The following is a 26,759-nucleotide window of genomic DNA, read 5'->3' as shown; positions in this document are numbered from 1 at the left end:
CCTCCCTCGCCTTTCTCTCTCGCTCCCCTCCCCCAGCAACCGCACACTCGCACACACACAAACAGAGAGAGAAGGGGGGAGGGTGAGAGAGAGGGAGAGAGAGAGAGAGAGAGAGGAGAGAGAGAGAGAGAGAGGAGAGACTCCCCGGCTCCCTCCCTCCCTCGCACACAGCGACTGGAGACGGACGGAGAGCAACGCGCTGGGAGAGGAGAGACCACCGACAACAGCCCCGCGCTCTCACACATACACTCACACTCGACTCTTTCCTCTCCCCCCACCTCCTCCTCCTTCCACCCCCACCACTAACACCATCTCCTCCTCCTTCTCTCTGCAACAAGAAAAAAAAAGCCATTTACAGGTATTTTTTTTGATCCGCATATTTATTTATCCCCCCTCCCCAACAGTTTGTTTACAAGTATTAAAGTTGTAATTGGGAGCTGCCAAGACACATCTGGATTTGTGTTTCTTTGTGTTAGGGGGTGATGTGCAACTAATTAAAGGCAGACTGGCAGCGTCTGCAAATTCTAAGGCTCCCCAAATAAAAAGAGACTGGTAAGTGATTGTTCTTTCTCTTTCTCTGGCTTTTTTTTCTCTTAAATGTTTGCTGTCCGTTGGGATTGTGAAAGTAGATTATTAATGCTGGACTCCAGCAAGAAAAAGCGTCGCTGTATTAATTTATTAATTAATCTGCACCCGCCCCTCCTCCTGAATGTTAAATATGACCTTTGATCTCTATGTCTCTGGTAGACCAGACATACAATATTAGGCATGTACAGTCACATTGTTTAAAGGCAAAACAGGATCATGAAGTATGGATCTCTAATTTAGCTTTGGCATAGAACTATAGTTATTTGTGTGTGTTTTATTTTGTTTTTTAAATAAAATCCAAACAATAGCTGTGGCTTAGATACCTTTTTCATGCTCCAGAGATGCATTGATTAAACAATAATGACCTGGATACTGGGCATAATCATTTTCTCCAGTTTCTGGTGGTATTAAACCTTGAGGTAGGAAGGAGGGGGGTGATGGCAATCAGAAAAGCAAGGAAAGCTTGTGTTTGGAAACACCACTCTAAGACTCTAAAAAAGGGACATTAAATTATTTCTTTATTTGGAACAAGGTCAAAAGACTAAAACGTTGAAAATTTTCCCTCCACTCAATGTGATGATATCTAATGCATGGTTGACATAACTAGTTTTTACTGAGTAGCAGTTATTATGGTCTTGCAGTTACAATGTGATTCGCAGAAACTAAAGCTATATGCATATTCTTGCTGTGTCTTCCCCCACCCCTTCCAAGCATCAAGAATATTTAGCCAAGAGCATTTTGGGGGCACCTTTTGTATTGCCCTCAGACCTCAGAAGGGAGCAGTTTTCCCTAATGCGAAACCACAGAGGTGGTTCCTGAGTGATTAGAGACTTGCTGTGATTGAAAGACGCCTGCAAGCTTCTAATCCAGCCTGGGGTGAGGTTCCTTATCTTGATTTACTTTGCCTAATAGGGATTTGTTTACATAAACCCCTCTTTTTAGAGCACCTCATCAGTAGGTCTTGAAGTTTTTGCACTTGGAGTTTGGGCAAAACTGGTTCATTAACCTAATTATAAGCATAATTACTATAATTGATAACCATTTTGAACTCTGAATATTTGAGACTGAGACTATTGGGCCCCCATGTAGAATTCCCTGAACTCTACATTATAGACCAATCGATGGGCTTCAAAAGATGTCACAAAAAGATATTCTGGCCAAAAAATCTGGAAACAAAGAAACTGGTTTTTTAGGTGAATATACACTTTATGCTTTTGCTTTACTTCTTAAAAGGTTGTGATGTACTTCTCCCTCTGTAATAAACAACTAAAATACCTCTTCCTAAAGCATAATAATGGCCTGTAAGCAAGGAGATGAATGCAAACACCCAGTTAACATTAAACTTTCCTCTTAAAAGAGCACAATTTAAAAATAATTTTAATGGTTATTTTTCTCTGGCAAAGAACACCTTAAGGGCTTCCGCCCCCCCCCCCCCTTTTACTCAATGTAAAAATCAGTGATTGTGAGAGATCCTTTTCAAAAAGTGCCATGCTTTCTTCTTGTCTTGGGAAGAGACAGCAATCTCTATTAGGAATGATTAGGAATATTCTTAAAGAGGCTGCAGGCACTTGGTTTAAAACCTGAGACATTGCTGATATAAATATGTATATATGTAATTATGTGGCTTATCTTTATTTTCTACCTTAAAAAAAAAATCAAGTAGAACATCACCCTCTTACCCCCACCAAGCCCCACCACCAAATGGCTTCTACAATTGAGACCTGTCCTTGGTCCATTGAATTAAGACCCTAACAGAGCCAGCTGTGCTGGGATTCAAACTAATGACCGCAGACACAGAAGGACACCGTGGCAGCTGGTAGTTCTTTTTTTCCTGCCTCTTTAGTTCAGATTGTATGTGGGCAGTCTCTTAGCTCTCAGTTGTATTGTGTTTGCTTACAGTTTATACTCAGATGTATTGTAGACTTTCTCAGTACTTCATTTGCTAATTTCCTGTTCATTTTCCTCATAGGGCCATTGCTGTTTTCTACTTTACAGTATTTGCATGCCCAGGCAGCACTTGTTCACACATTTCATAATGTTTAAATGCCCTCTGCTTCTAGGTAGTATCGCCCTCCCACCCATGATTTGCATGTCTTTAGCACTCCAATTGCCCTTTTCCTTAGGCGTTTGTCACCCCCGTCTTCCCTCTTCCCTGGGTATCCTGGCTATTAATACATTTTCTCAGGAGGGTTATAAGAATAGGGGGGAGGAGCTGTGGTTTGCTGTGGGGAGGGAGGGAGGGGGGTTGGGAGCGTTAGGGGGATGGGCTGGGGGGGGTCACATCTTGGTGATTCTTATGCAAAGGACCTGATGGAAGAATGTGGAAGCTTTCGCTGTCTGCGGTGGGTTAGTGAGGGAGATTGTTTATTTATTTTTAATCTTTTTCCTCGTGCAGCTCGTTGGAATGACTTTCTTTATTTTAGTTGTAACAGTTGGAGGATAATGCAAAGGAAGACGCTGCCTGGGAATTCACCGTCTGTGGAAATGAGCCCCAGAGAGGAATAAAGCAGCCCTCACCTTGCTCTCCCCACCCGAACCCACTTTCCCCTCCCGCCTCGGCCCCCACCCCAACACCACCATCACTCCCTTCCCTCCCCCCCACCTTTCCCCCTTTTCCACCCAGGTGTCGGACCAGGCGGTCCCCACTTCCACCCTGCACCCCTTCTTCCCCCCCTGCACCATGAACACCAATGTCTGCGTGGAGCCCGGGCCGAGCCCGGAGGCCCCGGGCTTGCCCAAGGAAAGCCACTTGCCCGAGGGGGCTCTGAACAGCCTTGTGGATTACAACTCGGAAATGGAGCGCTACCGCTCCTTTGCCACCTCCTTCTACAAGACCAACGGGGGCGCCTTCCCACAGGCGGCCAAGATCGCGCGCATCACCACCCCCATCTTCCCCAGCAGCGCCGCCGCCGCCGCGGCCGCCGCGCGCATCGGCATGTCCCCCTGGAACTGTGACAACGCGGCCACCGCCGCCGCCGCCACCGCCATGCTCTGGGGCAGCGGCGGGGGTGGGGGCAGCGGCGGGGGTGGCGGCGGGGGTGGCGGCGGCGGCGGGGGCGGGGGCGGGGGCGGTGGGGGCGGCAGGAAATCCTCCTCCGCCGCCGCCTCCTCCTCCGCCTCCTCCTCCTCAGCAATCCTCCCCGCCGGCGGTGGCGGTGGCGGCGGCGGCGGCGGCAGCAGGACCAGCATGCATCACCGAAACGACTCCCAGAGGCTGGGGAAAGCTGGCTGCCCGCCAGAGCCGTCGTTGCAAATGGCAAATACTAATTTCCTCTCCACCTTATCCCCTGAACACTGCAGACCTTTGGCGGGGGAATGCATGAACAAGCTCAAATGCGGCGCTGCTGAAGCAGAGATAATGAATCTCCCCGAGCGCGTGGGGACTTTTTCCGCTATCCCGGCTTTAGGGGGCATCTCATTACCTCCAGGGGTCATCGTCATGACAGCCCTTCACTCCCCCGCAGCAGCCTCAGCAGCCGTCACAGACAGTGCGTTTCAAATTGCCAATCTGGCAGACTGCCCGCAGAATCATTCCTCCTCCTCCTCGTCCTCCTCAGGGGGAGCTGGCGGAGCCAACCCAGCCAAGAAGAAGAGGAAAAGGTGTGGGGTCTGCGTGCCCTGCAAGAGGCTCATCAACTGTGGCGTTTGCAGCAGTTGCAGGAATCGCAAAACGGGACACCAGATCTGCAAATTTAGAAAATGTGAAGAGCTAAAGAAAAAACCTGGCACTTCACTAGAGGTCAGAGGAGATGATTTCTTATTTCCCAGTCTCCCCCCTTCCCTCCTCACTCCCTCTCCCCTTCAGGGATTCTTGTCTGGCTTCAAGATGCAGTACCCCTTCTCAGAAGCTTCATTCAGGTGGTAAGAGTTGTAGGTGGTTTGCGAAAGGCTTGGCCTCTCCACCACCCGCCCCAGCTGCACTTCACGTGACACCGCCCTTCTGATAGAGTGCCCTCCTTTTTATCCCTGGAGGGAAAATAATGTAATTGGTTTGAAGAATCAGAAGTTTCACATTCAGTATGCTCAGTGTTTTCCCTTGGTAGTTGAAAATGCCTCCTCCTCCTTATTAAAAAGGGTGGGGCATCTTTGACCAAAGGACTGGACACATCACATCCTATGCAAGTTTACAGGCTAGGTTAGTGGCCCAGTTATAAAAGTGAGGACACAGTTTGTGGCACACAAGCCTGTTCTCATTGAAAAAACAATAACAAACCACACAACGGTATTCATTGAAGCTGAACACGTGGATTCAGAAGGGGATTTCCTACCCCCTTCTAGAATCGTTTTTCTACTCATCAAGGCAAAATGTTTGTTTCCTATTTCATTTTCTGCATATCTGATATTTTTGGAGAAAGTTGAAACTCTGTAGAAAGCGGATTTCCACCTGCAAATTTTAAGGAGATGTGACATAGAATAAAAGGATACAATTAGTTAATTTCAGGGCAGATGAGAGTGATTTGGTTTAAAAAATTATTTTATATAGTTTCAGAATGAATAATTTCTAAAACTCAGTTACAAAAAAAGTATTTCCCTTGGGCTCTGCATTGGACAACGTAACCATTTTGTGGTTATAAAGTTGGTCTATACACCAAGCACCGTTTTGGTTGATACCTTATATGGTCAGTAATAGTTTCTTTTACCTACAGGTCTTTAAAACAGATATTGTACAGATGCTCACTAAAGTAATTGTTAAATTAGGCTATGAATTATGCTAAATACAGAAATTGATATGTTGGATACAAATTTTGTATTGTGTCCTAATCAAAACAAAAAAGGGGAAAAATGAAAAATCACAGGAAAATTACTTTGATGGTATATTAAGCAAAGAAATGTGGACAAGTAGTTATAGTCTCGATAAAATTTACAGGGTAGATAATTAGATGTTCATATATACATGAGACTGTAGGTGGTGGATTTAGCATTCTGTGCTTTAACATTTTAACATTCTGTGGGGTGAATTGCAGGATGAGAGTGGCTCTCACAAGTTATCTTAGGGGTATCTGTAAATTATTTTAAAAATTGTGAGTACTGCTTAAAGGAGTTTTCTTTATGAACTGGGAAGCAGTCTTTAAAATAATAAAGAGAAGGGTTAAAGATCTTTGGTACAGGTTTGAACACAAAGAAGATACAGGTTTTTTTTAAACCTTTAATTGTGTAAATCAAACTAGATAGCACTCTAGGATTCTAAAAATATCAGAATTATGTTGATGCTCACTATTGGGTATGATCAATTTCATCAAAATATTGCATTTGCATTTATTTTTCTTTATAAGATGCATCAGCTCTTTTTGAAAAGTTTAACTTTACTCCTGGATGGTTTATTGTATTTTCTTTGGCAACTTTCTTTGTGCAAAGAGAATAGCAACTATAATTCAGGTCCATTTTCTTAGGTGGCAAAAAATAGCTTTTGAATCTTCTTTTCTGGATTAATTTATTGTAACTTCTAAGGACTATGGGAAATTGAACTTAAGTTCGTTCTGAAATTCTCTATTCCCAAATGATAAGGACAACATGGCTTTTATTTTTCCTCCTGAAATGTAGTATCTAGAATTATAAGTTTGGTTCTGCTGTTAGGCCTCATCTTCAGCTAGACTCATGGCACTACTTGCCTCCCAATTTAGGGTATGTAGTAGCTGAGTAATTCTGATTTATTTAGTAAATAATTACCCTGGAGGAGTTTTATATGAGTACCAGTAGGTTTTCTGCACAAATTTCTGTGCTGGTGTAATTTTTTTTTATGTGATGGTTTTCCTACAAGCTTGATGTGATATTTCAGTTCTTCAGGCATTTTGATGACAAAATCCCACAAAATTACATTTTCTTCTTTTTAAAAATTCTCATGCACACAAATTATGTTAATCTTCACAAGGTGGGGTATGGATGGAAGAGGAAGCTGGTTTTTTCCTTTGAACTCTCAAGGTGATCTTCTAACTTCAGACTCCTTCTATCAGAGCCTGGGTCGTGTTTCAAGGCTAAGATTATTAGCGAAATACTATTTGGCGAATAGAAATAAAAAGTTTAAAAAAATTATATAAGATTCTATCTAGATCATTAAAAAAAGACAATGCCATCATGACTGCCTTAAACTGCAAATACAGTTATGGTTGTAGGAAACCAGCTGAGCACGTGTCAGAGTGACAGGGCTTACATGACTGAACCAAAGCTGGAAGAGGAATTGCAGAGAGGTGAAAAGTTCCCCTGCTGACCTGGTTTCTCTCTTAAATTTGATTCATCCGCATCTGAGAAAATGTTTTAGAGATTGGATGGGTTCCTGGCTGAGGGCAGTGATTTGGGGACTCATTGTGGATATTACTTATGGGTGCCAGATGCAAACTCCATAGCTAATATTTGTTGGCTTTGAATTATGGATGCCAATTAACATCTGGATCATAATAATAACATATATTCTTTATCACTTCAAGCCTCATGTGCCACTCTTCCCTTTGACTTGTTCTCATCCCAAAGACTGGAGATAGTCATTTTTGTTTTCAGGGTGAGAAAACTGAAATTAAGACAGACTGGCATGGATATGTTGGGACTCTCATCCAGATTTTTTTCAAAGCCTCCTCTCTAGTGTTCCTTTTAAAACTGCCTTCTATTTTTCTCCTTAGTCTCACCTTAAGAGCATCTTATGATGCCCTAGTAATGTGTTTATAAAATCACCCCCTTGATCATATTTGATATGATAATGCACACAAAACATTTAGTTTTTCTGTTATACTGTGTACTGTGTATTTGCATAACCACTGTTCATTAAGTCAATTACTCTGTTAAAAAATAGCCACTAATTATTCAAAGCAGTCCTTACAAATGCTATCTGCCCCTTGTGTGACAAAAACTGTTTTAAAAATTTATATCCTAAATGAAAAATATTAAGTTCCTAGATGTTTTAATAAACGTGATCATATAGGAGATCCTTATAAATTACATGATAACACTTTGCCTCTTGCAGAGTTTTTATATTTGCAACAGTTACATTTCTGATACTTCTAACTTTTCCTAATCTGATATGGCTCAAGAGATAAAATTGTCCCATGGGCAACCCCAGCCTCTTAGTCTCTGAACATTGTTCAGGTGACATGATTGATCTCTGTGGGACAGCATTAGAGACCACACAGATCTGGTTTCTCTCCCATTAGTTGATTTATGGAATTACATTAGTAAGCAGTGCCTCAGGAGGTTTCCCTGCCCCCAATCTTGGCTCTCTTTGCAGTAAGTTTCACACTGCCACCGCTGAGGCTTTCCTTGAGCTGGTGAAGAAACTAGAGAGGGCAGGTTATAGTGAAGACATTGAGAAACTGGAAAGTCAGGAAGTGGATGGTTCCATTCTTTTTTTCTTTACTTTCTTTTATCTCTTAAAAATCTATCTGCCGAATGTACAGGCCAATAGTAATTTTTCCACAGTTAGGTTGAGCTTCTAAGGGGGTTGGTGGAAAAAAATTCAAATACTGTCTCAAACTTGATAACTTACTTCAGAAGAGTGTAATGGGGAGGAGGGACATATTGTATATGCTGTTAAGTTCTAAGAGCTCCAACCATAAATGGCAATTGTAAAACTCTGGACAAAGCACAATCTAATGGGTGCAGGAAGGTGGCACCTGCCTCCGGAGGAAATTAACTTGTAGACCAGATGTAAAATAGGTGTGTCACTCAAACTAAGAGCTTTTAGTTAATAAAATAAGTCAATAATTGAACATATACATTTCTGAGGTTTGTTGACTTAAAAAAATCTGTGGATAAAATGCAAATGTTTCGTGTCTTAAATGGAAACATCCACCAATTTTTCTTTTATGTCATAATTTTTTAAAAAATGAGTCCTCAATTTTTCATCTCAAGAATAGGAAAATTACCAGTAGAAAAATATTTTTATTTTAGCCAAAAAATGCAAATATATAATTAAGTATGAAAGGGAAAGAGGAAATTTTTCTATAAAATTCAAACAAAATGATAGTATATTAATATTAGAATGTAACATATAAATAATATAGGAAAAAGCACCTCAATTTTGTAAATAATAAAGAAAAAGCTTGGAAAATTTTGCCTTTGAGTAAAGCTACAAATGAATTTGTGGCCAAGGCATCAAACTGCAATACAAGTTCAATGAGATTATTTTTCCATCACTAGATTTAATACAAGGGAGTTAAAGTTGTATTTTATCTACTTCAAAATATCATGTTGTACACACAGTAAATACGTGTAATTTTAACTGTCAGTTTGAAAACTTACAAAGAGTACATTTTTAATACTTCCTTATTGAAAACAGTACCCTCACCCATCCAACCATCATGTAAATCCTAAGCCATGTTTTAGATGGCAATTAGGAATAGTAAAATAAAGCAATTAAAATTAATTTGTAAATTATGCTATAAGAATGTTTGAAATTCAACCATCGTCAAACAAAATATAAGCAAGCAAACACAAGGCATATAAGAGCAAATTAAAAAAAAATAAACTTTAGGTTTCCATTTAGTCCGAGAAAAATATTTGGATATTTTAAGAGTGAAAAGTGTTTCTAGTGATGAAAGAAATACAAGTTGTCTGGCTTTTCAAGTTCTTGAATAATGGATTGCTGAAGCATTTCTCTATATTTTGTTTAATCTCAGTCATCTACTTTTCTGAATTAATAGTTAAGTTTTGCATAGTCAGACTTACAGATTGATAAGTACAGAACAATTTAATAAAATAGCCTATAAGATTGAAAATTGAAAGGCATGCAAAAAGAACAGGCATTTTATCCATGTTTGCTCCAGTTGGAACATTTTTTAACAGGTTCCAGACTGAAGATCCATGGTGGGGTGGAAACATTGTTGAAATATTCTGGATACAAAGTATCTTTCTGGATACAAAGTTAAAGGTTATACTATTTGAGTATTTCTCAGGCATAGGTTGAAAGTGTGCTTTTAAGAAAGTTATCTAAAGTTGTTGGTGCTCTTAGAATTTACTGCTCAACCTCAATTGGTCAGATTGTCTGAATATGCAGGAAACATTTCACTTTAATTTGCTCTGAAAAAGCTTGAACTAATGTCCTACTATTCAATATGAGTGGATATGCTTTAATTTCTCAAATTTATTTTTACTCGCATTATGCAGAATACCAAAAATAAACGCTTGCATTTGTCATATAGAAATATCTAGTTAAAGTCATGAGTTAAATTCAAGATTTATTTGAAGGCCCATGTAAATATACAAATTGGAGAAAGGACTAATTCTTTTATAGTTTCTCTCATATTCCCAGATTAGTTTGTAAAAAAGCAAAAATGAACTGAAAATAAAATCTAAATTTTATTAGTAATGTGACTTTTAGTCACTGATTAACATGTCAGATGATCTTAGGTGGGGAAGCAGGGTGTTCTAGGAAGCATAATCTTTTATAAAAAATTGTTTTCAGGAAAGTATATGCTTTTTGTAATCCATGTAAATTTTGAGAATTTTGTGCATGTGTAATTTTGTTCCTTCATTTGTGCTTCAGTGTTCCTGCCCATTTTTAACATACTTTTAAATCTAGCATTTTGCTATTTTTCTTAGGATTTTCAAAATATTGGGGGAGGGGGCATAGAGTGATTTTATCCTTGAGTCATATCTTGTTCCATCACATGCAAACACCTGTCCTGAAATTGAATTATTCTTCAGGGTAATCGAAAAGCCTCCCTCCATTCAGCATCATATGTTTTCTGTTGTTTATTGAGTTATGTTGTACCATACTTCAGATGCGACAGCCATTTAATAATGTTGAAGACTTAGCTCTGCAGGGGCTAAAAGGATCCCAGCAGGCTTGTTAACTTCTACTTTAAAACATTATGAGAAATATATTTTCCTCTGTGAAACTTATGGGCTTTCTCTTAATTTATTTTAAGAACATGAGAATCCATAGCTAGGTATGAAATCAAGTCTGCTGAATTTTTTGGTTTCCTCTTTCTTACTCTTTAACCCATTTATTTCCCACTACATTTTTTACTAAAGAGACTGTGGCAAAGCAAGCAATTACTTTTTCAAAGACCTCATATTCAAGATGTATTTCTTTGGTTTATAAAAAACGACATAAATTATATTCAGGAAATATATGACTAAGCTCCTAGATTTTAATTTCTTTTTATTTAAAATTATATGTGCTCCATGTGACCAGATAGATAAGAAATTGTAAAAAGAGCCACTAGTATCAAGTAACTTAACAGTTGAACAATGTTAGGTACATCAGCATAGCTTCTCTGAAATTTATTTCCTCATCAATAAGATGAAAGTGATATCAACCTACCATATAACGTTTTAATATGATATGTAGTTTAATGTTGTTGGCAAACTAAAAGATGCTATATGATTTCTCAGTCCAATTTTAAAACCATCAATAAAAATGGAGAATAAGGCAACTGTATTTATAGATAACAAACCAACAGGTTACTTATAGTTTTCAGACATTAAAGTCCAGATGTCCATTAGTGGTGTGTGGTTTTTGAATATTTGTTTTAATCACGCAGTTGGCAAAGATATGGCTTGAGTTTACCTGGAAAGAGATAAATCTAATTTAACATGTTTTCCTTGTTCCTGTACTTGCATTGTCAAATGTCTTAGGAAACTGAGCATATTATCCAGCGAAGTCAGTCAATGTGGTGAGCCAATTTCAATTATTTAGTGCTCTTTCTCCTTCCTTACCACAGACATATCACCACTATTAATTTTTATATATTTCAATAGATGTATGTGTATGTTTCACATTACTAACCTAGTACTTTTATTTGACTATTTTATTTCCAAGACACAGAGATATTCTAAATGTGGATTTGTGAAGTCAAGAGAATTTTTGTAAGAAAGAAATGAATTCCAGTGGGAAAACATGTGTAACAAATATTGGAAAGTGAACATATTTAACAAATTTGGAAAATTGGAAAATATATACATATGAGTATACATAGGAAATAAAACAGGTAGATAATCATTTTACATAAAAAGTGGAGTAGCTATGTGAAGTTTTTCTGTTTGTTTTTTGCTAAAAACAGAATGTTTTTAAAAATGAGGACTGTTGTTAAGCATTAATAGGAATAACTGGTGTTTTTCTGGGGAAAAATAGTGATAAGCCCTAAAAGATTTGTAACGCTGACCAAGAAAGATGAGAAACAAAGGAGAAAGGAATATTTAAGTCAGAATCCAATGCAGTGTATAGAAAGAACTTTGACAAGATGGAATTATGGATTTATGCTTAGCTTCAGCTGTTATAAAAGTTTTTTTAGATGATAGAAAATATTTTTTTAAAAGATATATTTTTTTAATGACGACTCAATACTTTTGGTATGAGAGTCAGCTGAGGCTTGAGTGGAGTGGCAGATGAGTTAGAGATAAGAAAAAACAGATTGTGTTATAGCTGATGTTATTATTTTTACTTATGCATTTGAAACATTTGGTAGAATAATTCCAAAGTGTAACTAAAAGAGAATACTTCCAAGATGGGTGGAAAATGGTATCCCATTTGTGTCTCTTCTGCATTAAAATTCATATTTTAGAAAACATTCTTGAGAAAGTAAAGTGTCAGACTATGGGAAAGACGGTGCTGAAAGTGCTGTTTCTTGCCCAAAGACTAAAAGACAAAAGCCAAAAAACCCCAGCAAACCACAACTGGATTATTGGTAATACTATAATGATAGGGATTAAGAAGGATGAGAAGAGAAAGGGGTATATGTTTGTAGATTAGGAAAAATTATGGATATTTCTATTTCAGCAAATCTGGCAAATGCCAGAGAAGATATATTTTCTCCAAAATTTAGAGAATGAGACAAGATTAAATACATTTTTAAGTGAATAGAAGACCGTATGAATTTAATCATTTGGAAATGGCAAGAACTAGTGTGGGTGAATCGGGGTAGAAAAATAACTATGCTTGGAAATAACTTCTCTATTGGCAATGCTTTTTTAAAAAACTAGGTTGAATTAGAGAAGTGATTATCTTAATGGAGTGAAGATAAGAAAAAAAGGATAAAATTAACAGTCATATGTAGGTATATAAGAAATGAAAAGTTGTGGAGTCTTCCATTAAACATGAAATATTTTGTGTGCTCTACCTTTAGTCCATGAAAAACAAGAGAGAGAATATTGGCTTGTTTCCATCGTAAGAAAAATATATTAGCTCTTCCTTTTAATGCTGCTATATGTAGAGTTAAATTCATTATGAAGTGGAGTGGTTTTAGATTTTCCTCATGTGATTCTTTTCACATGAATCCATTTTTCTATAGTGTGGAGGTGTGTTTATCAAACTGCAGGTGACAGTATGTTGGTGGTCCATGAAACCAATGTTTCAACTTACCATCATGATTTTTTAGAAAGTAGATTAGAATAGAATGGAGCAGAAAATGTATGAGCTTATCACACGTAGTAATAGCAAGTACTGTTCAACTTCTGTTTCAGTTATGTACACTTAAAGAAATGTGTGTGTATCTATGTGCTGAGTGGCTATGTAAAATGTATTCATAACTTTTGGTTGCAGTCAAGTTTGAAAAACACTAATCTAGCAACAGCAGCATCACTATTGAACAAGTCTGTAGAAGGAAAGAAATTATATTTGAACAATGTTAACAAGATAAAGAGTAAAATTGTAATGTTTCTACAAATAGTGTACTTTTACTTATTCCAGGCAGGTCTGTACCTATGCTATCTATTCATGAATATATGGTATTAATTAGCACATAATAAACCCTTGATAAATTCAATTCAATTTAACAAATGTTTAGGTGGAATGGTTATCTTCCAAGACTTAAGTTCCATGTATACATACATATGTGTATACCAATATATATGTACATGCATGTACACACACACACACACACATCCTGGCTTAAAGAACCCTAAATGTTCTTTATTCCTGCTCTGTTTACAATACCCACGTAATTATCTAGCTCTGGGTCTTAGTCCTTAGTCCATATATGTATATATATGGAACTATATATATGTATATATATTTTTTCCTTGAGACAGGGTCTTGGTCTGTTGCCCAGTCTGGAGTGCAGTGGCATGTTCTCAGTTCACTGCAACTTCTACTTCCTGGGTTCTAGCTATTCTCATGCCTCAGCCTCCTGAGCAGCTGGGATTACAGGCGTGCACCATGATGCCTGGCTGATTTTTGTATTTTTTTAGTAGAGATGGGGTTTCACCATGTTGGTCAGGCTGGTCTTGAACTCCTGACCTCATGTAATCCACCCACCCCAGCCTCCCACAGTGCTGGGATTATAGGCATGAGCCACCACACCCGGCCTCCCTATTTATATTTTAAATTTTCAGTCCAAGAAATGGACAAATGGCCACATTTAAACTAACGTTGAAATTTTAGAAAATTCTGTAAGCAATCTCACACCTATTTAAAAGCCTTAGAATTCCTTGATTCATCCTTGGTTTAGTTCTCCACATCTAGATAAGTAACACAGACTAATGTGATCTCTGCCTTGCTACCGCATGTCATTCTGTAGTATTATATTTTCTGTTTTATTTCAAGGCATATTTTACAGAGTGCTGGAAAACTTTGTTTTACCTGAATAAGAGAAAAGATTATATTGGAAGAGAGAAAGAAGGGAAGGAAGGAAGGAAGGAAGGAAGGAAGGAAGGAAGGAAGGAAGGAAGGAAAGAAGGAAGGGAGGGAGGGAGGGAAGATAAAAGCAAGGAAGGGAGGAAGGAAATACAGGAAGGTTACAGGATTGCTACTATTTAAGGGAAATCAGAAACGGGCATATTGGCAAAAAGAAATGGCATACTTAAGGTCATCTTGAGTCTGGTTTAAATAAGAAATGAGAAGCAATAGTTAATGTCTCAGAATTTATGGAAAGGTGTCATGGGTCTGGGTTTAGATCCACTAGAACCACTAAGCATTGTTTTTTTGTTTTGTTTGTTTGTTTTTGTTTTTGTTTTTTCATTTATCATGATGGAAAATCTAATTGCAGGAAAACTAAGTATGTTTTCAGTTTGTTTTTTTTTTTAATATTTTTAAAAGTAATTTTCAAGTCTACAATCTGCAATTAGAAACAGAACGGCCAAGATGGGAAAATGAGCACTCGAAACTAATGACAGTGTTTAGGAAGCCCGGGGCTATCCAACTCCTATAATGTACTGATAGTACAAAGTATCAGTGTACTTTTTAAGTAATCACAAGGAGAATTTCTAAGAAAATACAGAATCGTGTATATAAAAAAGGCTACCGAACAATGATGATGTGAAGGATATCAGACACTACATCTTATAAATCCTATGGTGAAAAATTAAACGTATTAATTTCCTTTGTTAGTTATTTGACTATCTGAATGTGGCTATGTTCTACATAGATTTATATACTCTGGATGGAGCACATGATACTTATAGAAAAAGAGGTAGTTCATGAAAACTTCCTGAGGAGAAATTAGAATCTAATGTGTGTGCTCCAGCACAAGAGCAAATGCCTACCATGATGTTATGGTAGTGGAAAATGCTTAATAGTATTTATCTTCTTGATGAGACAGATGAACCAAAGTATATTTCTAAACAGTTAAGAAACATGTAAAGACTTGATAAAAATTAAATTATTGTTGACTGTATATTTTTCAATTTTATTATTTTAAAAGATAATTAAGAGAAAAGACTGAAAGTCAAAGTCAGAGTGATTGTGAATTTGAGCATTCCATATGATGGCAATTGAAAGAATAAAGGGAGGGAGGGAGGGACGGAGGGAAAGAAGAAAGGGAGGGAGGGAGGGAAGGAAGGAAGGAAGGAGGGAAGGGGAAGGAAGGAAGGAAGGAAGGAAGGAAGGAAGGAGAAAAAGAAGGAGGGAGGGAGGAAGGGACAACAAAAGCTACATGTTATTCTTAGAACTATAGTTTTAATCAAAGTAAATTATTTTGGTGATAGCATCTAGTTGACAGAAATATTTAGAATTAATGTTTTCTAAATTCCTTTCAGTAGTTCATAAATGTAAAACATGCTGTGAATTTTAGGCGGAGTCTGTCCTAGTGGTTGTATGGTTCATAATAGGTTCTGAGCCACATGAAGTTCAGTGACTACATCCAAAATGCTACTTGACTTAGCCTAACAGGAAATTTTCTATTAGACTTATTTTCACTTTTATGTAATTAAGAAATAAATATTTCTCAGATCTCAGAACTGTAATAATAAAAGAGATACACCATATTGATTTGCTTATGGAGGTTAAGTGTAACTACTTTATTTTCATATAAATTAGAGGGTGTCCAAATCATAGCTTTGATAGTCAGGTTAAACATCGCCTCTTAAGATAAAGTGACTTCTCATTTTCTAGTATTTTATATGAATATTTACACTGACTGCTTTAAAATTAACCAGATCTTCAAAATTGTCCAACCACTTGGTCTGGAAAAGACTACTCATTGTTTTTCAATGGCTAATTCACAATGAACTCACCTAATGCTATATTGCTGCATTCAACAGGGATTACTTGAGAAGAAGTTGAATTGTTGAACTTTTATACACACATATATATTCATATATATTCACATATATTTATTTAGAGTCTATAACCACATATATTTATACATATGTATACATACAAATGAAATATGAACATACAAATATATATAAATATTTTCAATCATTCTTGAAGGTATAGTATTGATTTTATTAACCTAATTTTTACTTTATAAATCTTAATTTTACTTCTAATTTTCTTTCACATTCTCTCTTACACATAAAGTTAAATATATAAAATTGTTTTGATAAATACCTTTTAAATTTGTGAATTATTCAAAGATTTTCCTCTTTCTGTTTACCATGGTACCACCGTACTATGTTTTATTTTTATATAGGTAAGAACATTTTAACCACTAAAGTACCCATTTATAATACACTAAATTTGCTTATTTGTTAGAATGACGTGGTTTGAAGTATTTTTACCAAATTTAACTGAAATAGAATTATACACACACAGCATTATCAAGAGACTTGCTTAACTAAAGTAGTTACATTAGATCTATGGCCAAAAGTGGGTATATTTTTTGGTCACTTCTGGACCAGTGTGAATCGTGGTGTTAATCTGTCTATCATTTTACCTCCCACCAACCCACTCCCGCCCTGTACACACATTCTCCTTTAGACATCTGTTTTCATGACAGGCTTTATCACCATATGGACTTGACTTAGTGCCTTTACAACATAATATATAAAGTCATCTTTCCATTTTCAGAATTTAGCTAGGTTTACCTTCTAAAGTCACACTGTCACAGTCTAAAATCATGCTGTCACAGTGGTGATGGTGACTGTGGTGGTTGCAGTGTAGGAGTGCAAGGCAAAGAGAGCAACAGGAGTAACGGCCAAGGGAGAATCAATTATCAATGAAAAGGCCATCTCTAGTTCTCCATCGTTAATTGGAGAAATCTTGGTCACAAATGGCAATTTGGAAACCAAAATATGGAATGTTTCCTATAATAATATTTAAAGCCTCCAAAAGTTATGTCATAAAAATTATCTAGTTATTTGGTACTTCCCCCTTTTTAAATAGAGGTCTAATATTCCAGTTAGTGGATGATGTTGAAAGTTGTTTTTAGTTTATATTTAGATAATGACCAAAATAAGGTGTGATTATACCAAACACATACAGTTATGTAAGAAATGAATCTGGATTATGAGAAAAATTAATCTGCTATACATTAAATGCATAATATGGATTTATTACAACACAGAAGAAAAAAGTGAGGTATAATTTAAAAAATGGAAACAGTATATACTTATGTTACTCCAAATATTAAATTTAGATATTATTAATAAAATCTTGTCTTGTTTATAATAGCAATAAATTATTGGACTGTGTGATTATCATTAATGGTTCTCTTATATTATTAGCCTATACTTTACCAGTGTTTTCTAATAACTCTATTATAGTTACTAGACTATGATTTCTAAAATTTATCGTTTACAAATGGAATATAGAAACATCTTTCTGCTAAAAACTTGTTGGGGAGGTGTTCACCTTTGCTTGGTATTATTTTATATCATAATTATTAATTATTCAAATATTCATATTACTACGCATTAACTTGTGTCAATCTCGTTGTTCACATTCACAATACTGTATGTGTAATACAATTTCCCATTTCTCCAAGTAGATTTTGAAATTTTGTCAGTAATATAATCAAGAACCTGTGTAACAATGTTTTAGCATTCTTCGTGAATCAAATCAGAAAAAAAGGTAGTTTTTTTCACCATAAGGAACCTTCTTGCATTTGTTCATCCAGAAATTTCTAAAGTTTGAAAGTTTTATATGTAGCCACAAATGAAATCTATATAATTGAATAACTAAAGGCAAACAATGGGGTCCATTATTATGTTTTGTCATATTTATTTGCATACTTTCTACTGCAGAATTTCAGTGATTCATTAAGGTCTTTGCATTCTAGTGTGAAATGATAGACTTGAATACAGTGAAGGTTTCCAGTAGCAAGGCCTCAGATGCCCAGGAGTCTAAGAAACTTATAGTGGGACTCCTCATAGTGAAAACAGTATTTCAAAAGGTTATACAATAGGTGATATTGGTTAACTACAGCCTGAAATGACCCTAAGATTGGCTGGGATAAAAGCATGCTTCATGATTATATGGGAATCATAAAATGATTTCATGACTTTTGTTTCTTTAATAAGAAATGGGGAAACAGGAAATTATTTTTGATTAGTATAGAAATAATGGTATCCCCAAATAGTGATCTCCAGTTGGAAATCATGAGAGCCGTCTTCTTTCACAGTAGAATTTTGAGGGCCTAGGTGAGTCACTGAAATTTTTGATTTGAAAGTATATGAATAAATATTTGAAAGATAGGTTTAACTCTAGTTCTAGACATTTCTAGGGTCATAATCATGATCTCAATTTAAAATTGTATGTATTTAAGGTGAATTTCAGCATCAAAAGTTATCATTAATTTCCTTTTTGAAACCTCAGGTCTAACATTGTTAAAAGTTTTAAGTGCAATTTTTAAAATATTGCTACATTTTACACACTGTACCTAGATACGAATGGCCAATCCACATATCCTCATATGTACAGAGTTAGAGATACCCAATTTTCACCTTTTAGGAGCTGATGTTTTATTAGACTTGACATATTTATAACAAGAATATGTAGATGCATTCTTCACCTGAAGATACCACTTTCCATGTGACTGCTTCGCAGGTATGAAAAGAGAAACATGCTAAAATCCTTAAGGTGAAAGCCTTTCGTATTCTTTATTATTTTAGGTTGTTTATTTCTTCACTGCTGATTTAATGAAAATCAAACTGAAATATATATCTGCCAGGAACATTATTAATTTTTTAATTTATTTTTAAAAGTAAATATAAAATGTACTCGGACTTGGATTTTAATCATTCTTTTATTCGAGGAAATTCCCTTATTTTTCATGTAATTTAGGGAGAAACAGAAGACTCCTTTAGACTTGAGGGTAGTGTTGTACCTGGCTTGTGTAGGGATGAATTCTGTGGAACACTGTGCTTTACAGCAGTACCGGAAAGAGAGCTGGGACTGCAGGTTTCTCCACAGGCCTCCTGGGAGCAAGATGGCTGTTTGTCAGTGTTTGCACCTGCATGAACAGTGAAGGCTGCCTTAAACAATGCTGATCAACTCAATTCTATTCTTTACCTCCCCACCCCCTTCTCTTCAGGGGAATCTGGCTTTCCTGTCACTCAGGATAAAGATCCCCTGCAAGCAACACTGAGATCCAGAAAGTCACTGTAATCTCATCAAGAGTGTGAATCCCTAGTTGGGACTTTGAATTTATATAATCCAAAGGTAGCTAGCTGGTCAGGGTATTTAATCTCCCACATTGGTGTGCTGAGCCCCTGCACCATTTAAAAAGAAGTCTTCTTACAAGGATAACCTCATTAGTTGACAGAATGAAAAAATATGTGTCCCCAAATTAGTATAAACTTAGTTAGACACCTATAGTTTTAACTCCACATTTTATCTGTGAAAACATTGTTGCTTCACCCAGCTTGGCTGAAACAAACTCAGTCCTAAAGTACATTTCCATTGTTCCTGATGAAAATTGGGCAGGAGATTAAATATACATGTTTTGGGTAGGCTACAGGACCCTAAAGAGTTTTGACACTTTTAAAATCCTGAAATACAACTGTTAGTTACAGAAGCCTTACTACAAATTCCTGGTGTGTGCCTTGATTATTTTCTAATTACTGCACCAGTAGTTTTCCTGATTTTTCTCACATATTTTATTTGGTGATTTCCCAGCTAATCATTTTTAGGCTTCTTGACCTCAAGGATCTTAACATAAGGAGGAAATAATTTTTAAAAGAGGCTTCCCTGCTTACCTTCTCACTTCTCCTGCAATAAACTGTCCATATTCTTACATCTGGGGATGCATACTGGTCTCAATGTATGCATAGTAATATCATGATGCACAGTAATATCAAGTAAGTGTAGGAAACCTTTGCTCTGCTTTTCTCATGTTTGCATTGTTTATTTAATCTTTACTGCTAACAGATATTGAGAAATGATTATCTTTTTTTCCCACAACAATGACCTTTGACCCTAAGTGGCATTTTATAAGCTTACTTTTTCTAAATGTTACAAATAAAATTGAGTAACTGAAAGGGGCACAGGAGGAGCAAGAATTGGAAAAGAGATTTAAAAGTATATCTAAGACATAAGGACTTCATCTCATTTAAAAAATGTACTCCATATATTTTTGCTGTTTATCTTCGTAAACATATATGTTTATCAAGATACAAGATTACATAAGTATATATTTATAATCTTGTTTCCAGTTGGCATCTGAGAGTAAGTTGGCATCTCTGTGTCATACATATACACATAAATGTGAATATATATGAATATATATGCACATGTTTATTTTTCATATGTGAATCTGTAACCATAGATCTATAATTGCATGAATATGCTTGGATCTAACTTATCTCGTTAGAAATGACTACATTTATATAAGTGTGCATACTTATATAAAATTTATTCTTAGTTGGCATCAGCCAGTGAGTTAGCATCTGGTATAAACTTTTAAGTTTTCATTTATTGCTTTTGTATGTGTATAAGGCATGAATATTAGAATGGGAATGTTCTATTTCTTATTACTTCACATAGCTTCCTAATAATGATTAAATTAATGTAATCAAAGCATATAATTATTACCTTTACTCAAAAGTTAACTTTAGAGAGTAGTGAAGGGGTTTATCTTACCAACTAAATCAAATGATAGAGATTCAGGTATGCATGGTGAGCTGGAAAGGAGAAAACCGATGAAACCATCAGGAGTAAGGCGTAACATGTTAATAAGATCAGTACAACTTCCATGAGAATAGTGAACTTTTTTGTTTGTGCTTTTAGGAAACGCTGCTCGGGTAGATTTTGTTCTGTATACGTATATGCAAACTTGGAGTAGGAAGATAGTCATTTATCAATGATTTGTTCTTAATACAGTCATTTTGAAATTTATTGTGTTTGTTGTTAGGACAGTCTTTTTAACAATTATTTTAGTACAGATAGTGAAAAGCAGGTTTGCTTTCCAAAATATTTTATTGATTTCTAATTGACATCCTAATCAATACTTTTATTATTAGATGACATAATTACAATAGGACAATGTCAACCAAATAACACGTGTGAGAAAGTAAATAAAAGCTAACCTCAATTATTAGAGAGTTTTTAGTAGAATTTTGTATTTATTTTCTGAAATCCAAAAATCAAGTGCTATTAACAATATTTTAAGATGCGTTACAAGGAATGTGTGTATATATATGTGTTCATGTGTTTTTGTTTACCTAGTAAATATATTGGCACTTACATTCAACACATCAATTTATATACTTATTTATCCTTAGCAGCCATTTTACGATTTATACAGGCTTGTTGGGCTGGTCTAAGGAATAAAATCAACTTTCTTTTACAGGAGAATGTATTCTTAGCTTGTTGTTTCTTGCATATCTTCACTGTATATTCATGTGATTGTTTTATATATACCATTAGAATACATTTTAAAGAAGGATATGGCATGAGGAATTATTGGATCTTAATGTACATAGAAAATTCAAGCTTAACTACCATTTACCTAACCAGAAAACCTCGTAGTAACTATAAGCTTTTTATTAGGAAGATTGTTTATATACTTTGGTGCTAGCTTGATAATTCTTTGGAGAAACCATTTATAGTATGTTTACAATTCAATAGGGTGGTTATTCTTCATTGAATATCATTGATTAGTAATCAATTTGCTTTTTATATTTATTAATTTGTTGAAAATAGAAACTCACTTTGAAACAGTGATATGTTTTATCAGTATAGTTCTCATTAGAATTTAATAATTGATAAGTATTGCAGGTAATATTGATATTTGTTATTCTGTCATTTAAGAAAATATTCAGAATAAATTACTTAACTGAATTTTGAACATCAGCTTTGCATAATTGGATATGTATGTATATATTGTGATTTTTGTACATGAAACAGTGGTCTAAATTTCAGTTTCAGTTTTCGGTTGCATTTTTGTTAGGGTGGTTAGAGGCACAGTAATTTAATCATAGTCATTTTAACTGCATAGAATGCTTATATGTCTCACTCATGTTTAAGACCGTGTGCATAGCTGACTGTGTCTTTAGAAATACAAAAATACAAAATAAATATCTATCATTAGAAATGACTAATGTAGAAAGCTAACTAGCAAAAGTGAATCCTTTCTTTTTTCATGATGTGATTGTGCCTTCTGTGTGCATGTTATTGTGACAGTAAGATGATCCACTTCAAATGATGTAGGCATTCTGCAAGGCAGATAAAGATTTTAAGTACCTGTGCTGATTGGTCTTCCTAATATTGGTTAAGAGGTTGAATTTTCCCTTTATTCTGCTTCCTATGTGTGTTTCAGGCTGCATTTCCTATATTTTTAAACCAATGTGTTTTAATCAGTATATTCAGCAAGTTAGCATTAAATTCAATATTCTAATTATTGTCATGTTATAAGATTGAGTATTTCTTCTTTTTATTAAATGTTGAAATATACAAGTCATTATGTTGTATATTGGTAACTAAAAATATTATTGAAGTGTAAAGGAGAAAAATCTAATTTTATATTGGCATAGAAAGAAAGCTTAACTTGTTTTCTTGCTCTTTTTTTTATAGAGAACACCTGTTCCCAGCGCTGAAGCATTCCGATGGTTCTTTTAAAGCAGTAGTATATCTTATTTTCAAGGCATTTGGAAATGAAGGGCAAACTAATGTCTTGTTTTAAGAAACTGCTTAGTCCACCACTGAAGAAAATATCCAGAAATTATTTTCACTTTACATATAGGGGTTTCTTCAAAAAAAAAAAAAAAAAAAAAAAGGAAAAGAAAAAAAGACATAAAAATAATGTGGGAGCTTGGAGAATTGGCCAGTCTATTTACTTTCAATACACTGATTCTTTCTTTGATGTAATTTAGCTATAGTAGTGAAGTTGTTGTCTATTTTGAAAGTGGCTGTAAAAAATAAGTTTGGGTAAACCCCTGCTGTAAAATCATGTATCTTTGCAAAGTACATATCTATACTTCATTTTCAAATATATGTGTTTCAGTACTGTAAACTGTACAGATAGCAGCTTGTATTTTGTGTGTTTAGACACAAGGAGACAATCATGTCTGAGCATCTATGGAGATTAACAGTTTGTACACAACAGTATGGTTCTGCAAGTTAAATCTGGAGCAATAAATTTTAGCTTTAACTATTTTTTGCCAGTGGTTTAGAAGCAGCAACAGCACTGGCACCATTTTGCCATGCATCTTTCCATAGAGACTTGATGCCAAGTTTTACAAGACTAAAAGATGATGATGCATCCACCAGTTACCTTCAGTTTTATTGTTATAAGAGGGGAAGATGTTATGAAAGTTTCAGTTAATCTTTTGAGCACTATATTAGAGTAGTGGTTATGCACTTGCATTGCTTACAAACGAGCTGTACAGAAGGGTATACCTCCCAAATACTTAGTGTAGTTGACTTGTCCTGGGTTGCACTGTAAGGCGGAGTACTCAGAGTAGTTGGAAAATGCAGAATCAGTTGTATAATTTTTTTTTATAAAAACAGTGGTTTTTTAGGCTAAAGACTAAAGTATCATATCTTAGGAGGGGGAAATTTGTAACTGACTTTTTTCCCCAGCCCAACATGGGCTGTATACGTTTTATTGTTTCTTAATTGTTTTCTTATTTTTTCTGTAGGAAAAAATCTTAATAAAAACTATCCCAATGTTTTCATTTCATGTATGATATTAAATGGGTAGTTTTAACACTTGAATATGTTGAAGGCTTCTGCCTTGAGGCAGGACTTGCTATATTTTTAATTTACAAAGAATTAAACATATTCATAAAAGTGAGGCATTTTATCTCTTTTTATTTTCTTTTCTTATAGCCACCCAGTTGGACTAGTGGTCTTCCCCTAGTCCCTCAGTAAAATGCTCCATTGCTTCCATTTCCATTCTTGTCACTTGACGCTTTCATCCTGAGAAGGCAGGGCTGCAGTCTGTGGAATTTCATAAATGCAAGACATACTCCTCCCCCTACAATCTACACACAAAGGATCTAATGCTTCATAGAACCTGTGCTACCTTTTCATGTAGGAGTTGGTTTTCTTATCACAGTCAGGGTTCCTAAGACCATCCCATCAGGACAAATATTTACATTTCATTTTATTTTTGTTTGTCTCAATTATAAAGACTATTTTCAGTTTCAGGAGTAGAACAGGGTTAAGCAAAAATATGTAGAGTATAAAAGTTGCCTACTGCAACTTTTTGTTCTTTGTCCACTAGCCAGTTGATTTAACCCACTACATCCATTAGCTTGCTGAAAAATGTTAGCAAAGTAAATCACGAGAAGAAAGATAATTTGAGAAGAGAATGGGTATGGTACAATGAAAGAGGCTGTAAAGATTAGGTAAGACTAGTAAGTGAATATTTTTAAAAATTTAGTTGTAGATTTGAATGGGATTTGATAGGACAGAAAAGATTTTTTAAAAAACAGAAAGAGTGTTTCATGGTGAAAGTACTAGGGGAGGGTGGACAAAGCATGCACACATGCCAATTTGAAAATCAAGTGTGACTTACCTCGCATAGAGTATGAATACATGGTCCACAGTTATGGTCAACAAGCATTTTCAAGAAAAACTCATGATGTGTTACACCCATCCATGTGTAGAGATGAGAATGAACTGATTACAAGCTAAAATGTGCTATATACTGTATTAATTTTGAGATAGCTTTCTACTTGATGTATATTTCTTTCAAGGTTTCTATTTAGTTAGAATTTCAGCTTCTGCTGTGGGACCAACCAGAGCTGTATGAGTTTTTTGTTTTGTTTTGTTTTGTTTTTCCATTATTTTATATTATTTTTCTTTGTTTTTTGTTTACCAATTTGCTAATTAATTACAAGTAAGTGAAAACTTACTTTCACACTTGAATAAGCTTGCCTTGCTCTTTGGAAAATGATGATTGTTATTAATGAAGTGAAACAAACTTCTAGTCAGGCTATATTAGGCATACAATAACATAAAGATCTCATAGCAGTATACTGAGAGTCTAAAATACATTCTAGTATTGCATGTCTCGGTGTGCTTTTGTTTGTTTGCTTTTTAAAAGAACTAATGAATCTGTATATTGTAAACTGTGGTGTTTTACATGTCAATTCATTTTTTAATGAAAGAAAATTTGTTGATTACTTAAATGAGAAAGTTTAGCGTTTCATTCATTCTCTTGTGTTTTTTATTCTTGATATTGTTCTTTTATACCACCCACTTTTTAATGTTTTTGGTTAAACTCCATTTATATAATGTAGGGTGCATATAAAGTTCTCATTGGTGATGTTGAAGAAAGAGATGACTCTTCTGGCCTTTCTCTAGTTTTCTTTTTCATATGTCCATGTACTGAGAACTTGTAAAGCTTATCATTATAAACCTAAGGCAGTGATTTGAAGGTTTACATTTTTCATGATTTAAAAATACCAATGAAATGTAACTTTTAAAAATTCCTCACTGTATGCTTTATATTCACTGTCAAGAAAATTCAGAATGTAGATTGTGTGGACAACTATACACAACTTAATAATTATATATCAGATAAACTGAATAAAAAACTTTGTAAGAGTGGTTTACACACACAGGATCTTGTCCTCCCTAGGCATGGATAGAGAGATGCCATAATCTGCCAGCATTTGGGGAGAGCATGGTAAATACTTGAGGCATTGATACATAGTGCAGTGAGCCAATTTCCTTTTCAGTTGTCACTCAGCACCGTAACATCACGAAGAACATCATTAATGCAAACCTCTCACTAAGCCTTCAGACCAAAGTGGCTTTCCGATGGACTCTGCCTGTCTGTCTACAAGTGGAGTCAGATTCAAAGTAGAAATGTATCCATATTTGGGAGAGAAAATAGGAAGTCTTCCCCCACTGTAGGAGTATGTAAAGATGTCTCCTCGTTGCTTAATTCCCAACACTCAAGTTCCCTCTTCTAAACACATTTATAGGGAGCAAGGCATGGTGGGCTTATTATGAATTAATATTAAGCAATCACTAAAAGAAAGGAATGTTCTCTTCCTTTCAATCAGAAACCCTGATATGTAAGTTGTGCAATTAATGCTAAAGCATATAAAGTCTTTAAGCTGATAAGTATCTGTAATCAAATAATGAAAAAAGGAAAGCCATTAAATGAACACACTATTCAGGGTCAAATATGTTCAGCAAAAAACCGTAGTGGGTCTTTGATCATGGTTAGATTCACAGTGATATCAAACAGTTGGTTCTCATGTAACAGCTAAATGTTTCAGATTTTTTTTTAATTAAATTTGGCATTTCACACTGAGATCTGTATTCCTAGTGAATAAAAGACAGCTACTATATTAGGAGGGATTCCATTTTCACAATTGCAAAACAGATATTTCAGGAACATGGGCCACAAAATGTACTCCTTTCACAGTGTTCTCCTCTTCTGAACTGTGCAGTTATCTATTAAATTTTCTAATAGATATTTGTGTAAGGTGTATGTATGCTTGTGCAATTATTTAAAAAGCGGTTTTGGAAAACAGTGTATTTATTAAAGAAAATTACTTATGGGGCATGTACAAAACTGTAAAAAAAAAAAAAAAAGTAAAAAAAATCACATTCAATTTGCCCAGTAAAGTTGTTTTTGTGAAATTTCTGTGTTGTTGAATAAAGGACTTTAGTATTCAAAATA

At 35.4% G+C, this 26,759-nt stretch overlaps 1 protein-coding gene across 1 annotated transcript; it reads left to right on the top strand.

Annotated features, from left to right (window-relative positions):
* Window positions 1-456: 456 nt before the first annotated feature.
* Window positions 457-26,759, top strand: CXXC4 (CXXC finger protein 4). The gene is made up of 3 exons (XM_033214909.1): window positions 457-552; window positions 3,012-4,327; window positions 22,688-26,759. The coding sequence occupies exons 2-3, from the start codon at window positions 3,269-3,271 to the stop codon at window positions 22,730-22,732; spliced, it is 1,104 nt and encodes a 367-aa protein (XP_033070800.1). The 5' UTR covers window positions 457-552; window positions 3,012-3,268; the 3' UTR covers window positions 22,733-26,759.

This window comes from Trachypithecus francoisi, unplaced genomic scaffold (assembly GCF_009764315.1).
Source record: "Trachypithecus francoisi isolate TF-2019V2 unplaced genomic scaffold, Tfra_2.0 Lachesis_group1, whole genome shotgun sequence".
Lineage (NCBI taxonomy): Eukaryota > Metazoa > Chordata > Mammalia > Primates > Cercopithecidae > Trachypithecus > Trachypithecus francoisi.
This window is presented reverse-complemented; position numbering and strand designations above follow the sequence as displayed.

Excerpts from the sequence above, each read along its gene's own strand:
- CXXC4 (XM_033214909.1), top strand. The coding sequence starts at position 3,269 with ATGAACACCAATGTCTGCGTGGAGCCCGGGCCGAGCCCGGAGGCCCCG. Across the intron at positions 4,328-22,687 it reads AACCTGGCACTTCACTAGAG|AGAACACCTGTTCCCAGCGC; the intron begins GTCAGAGGAGAT and ends TTTTTTTTATAG.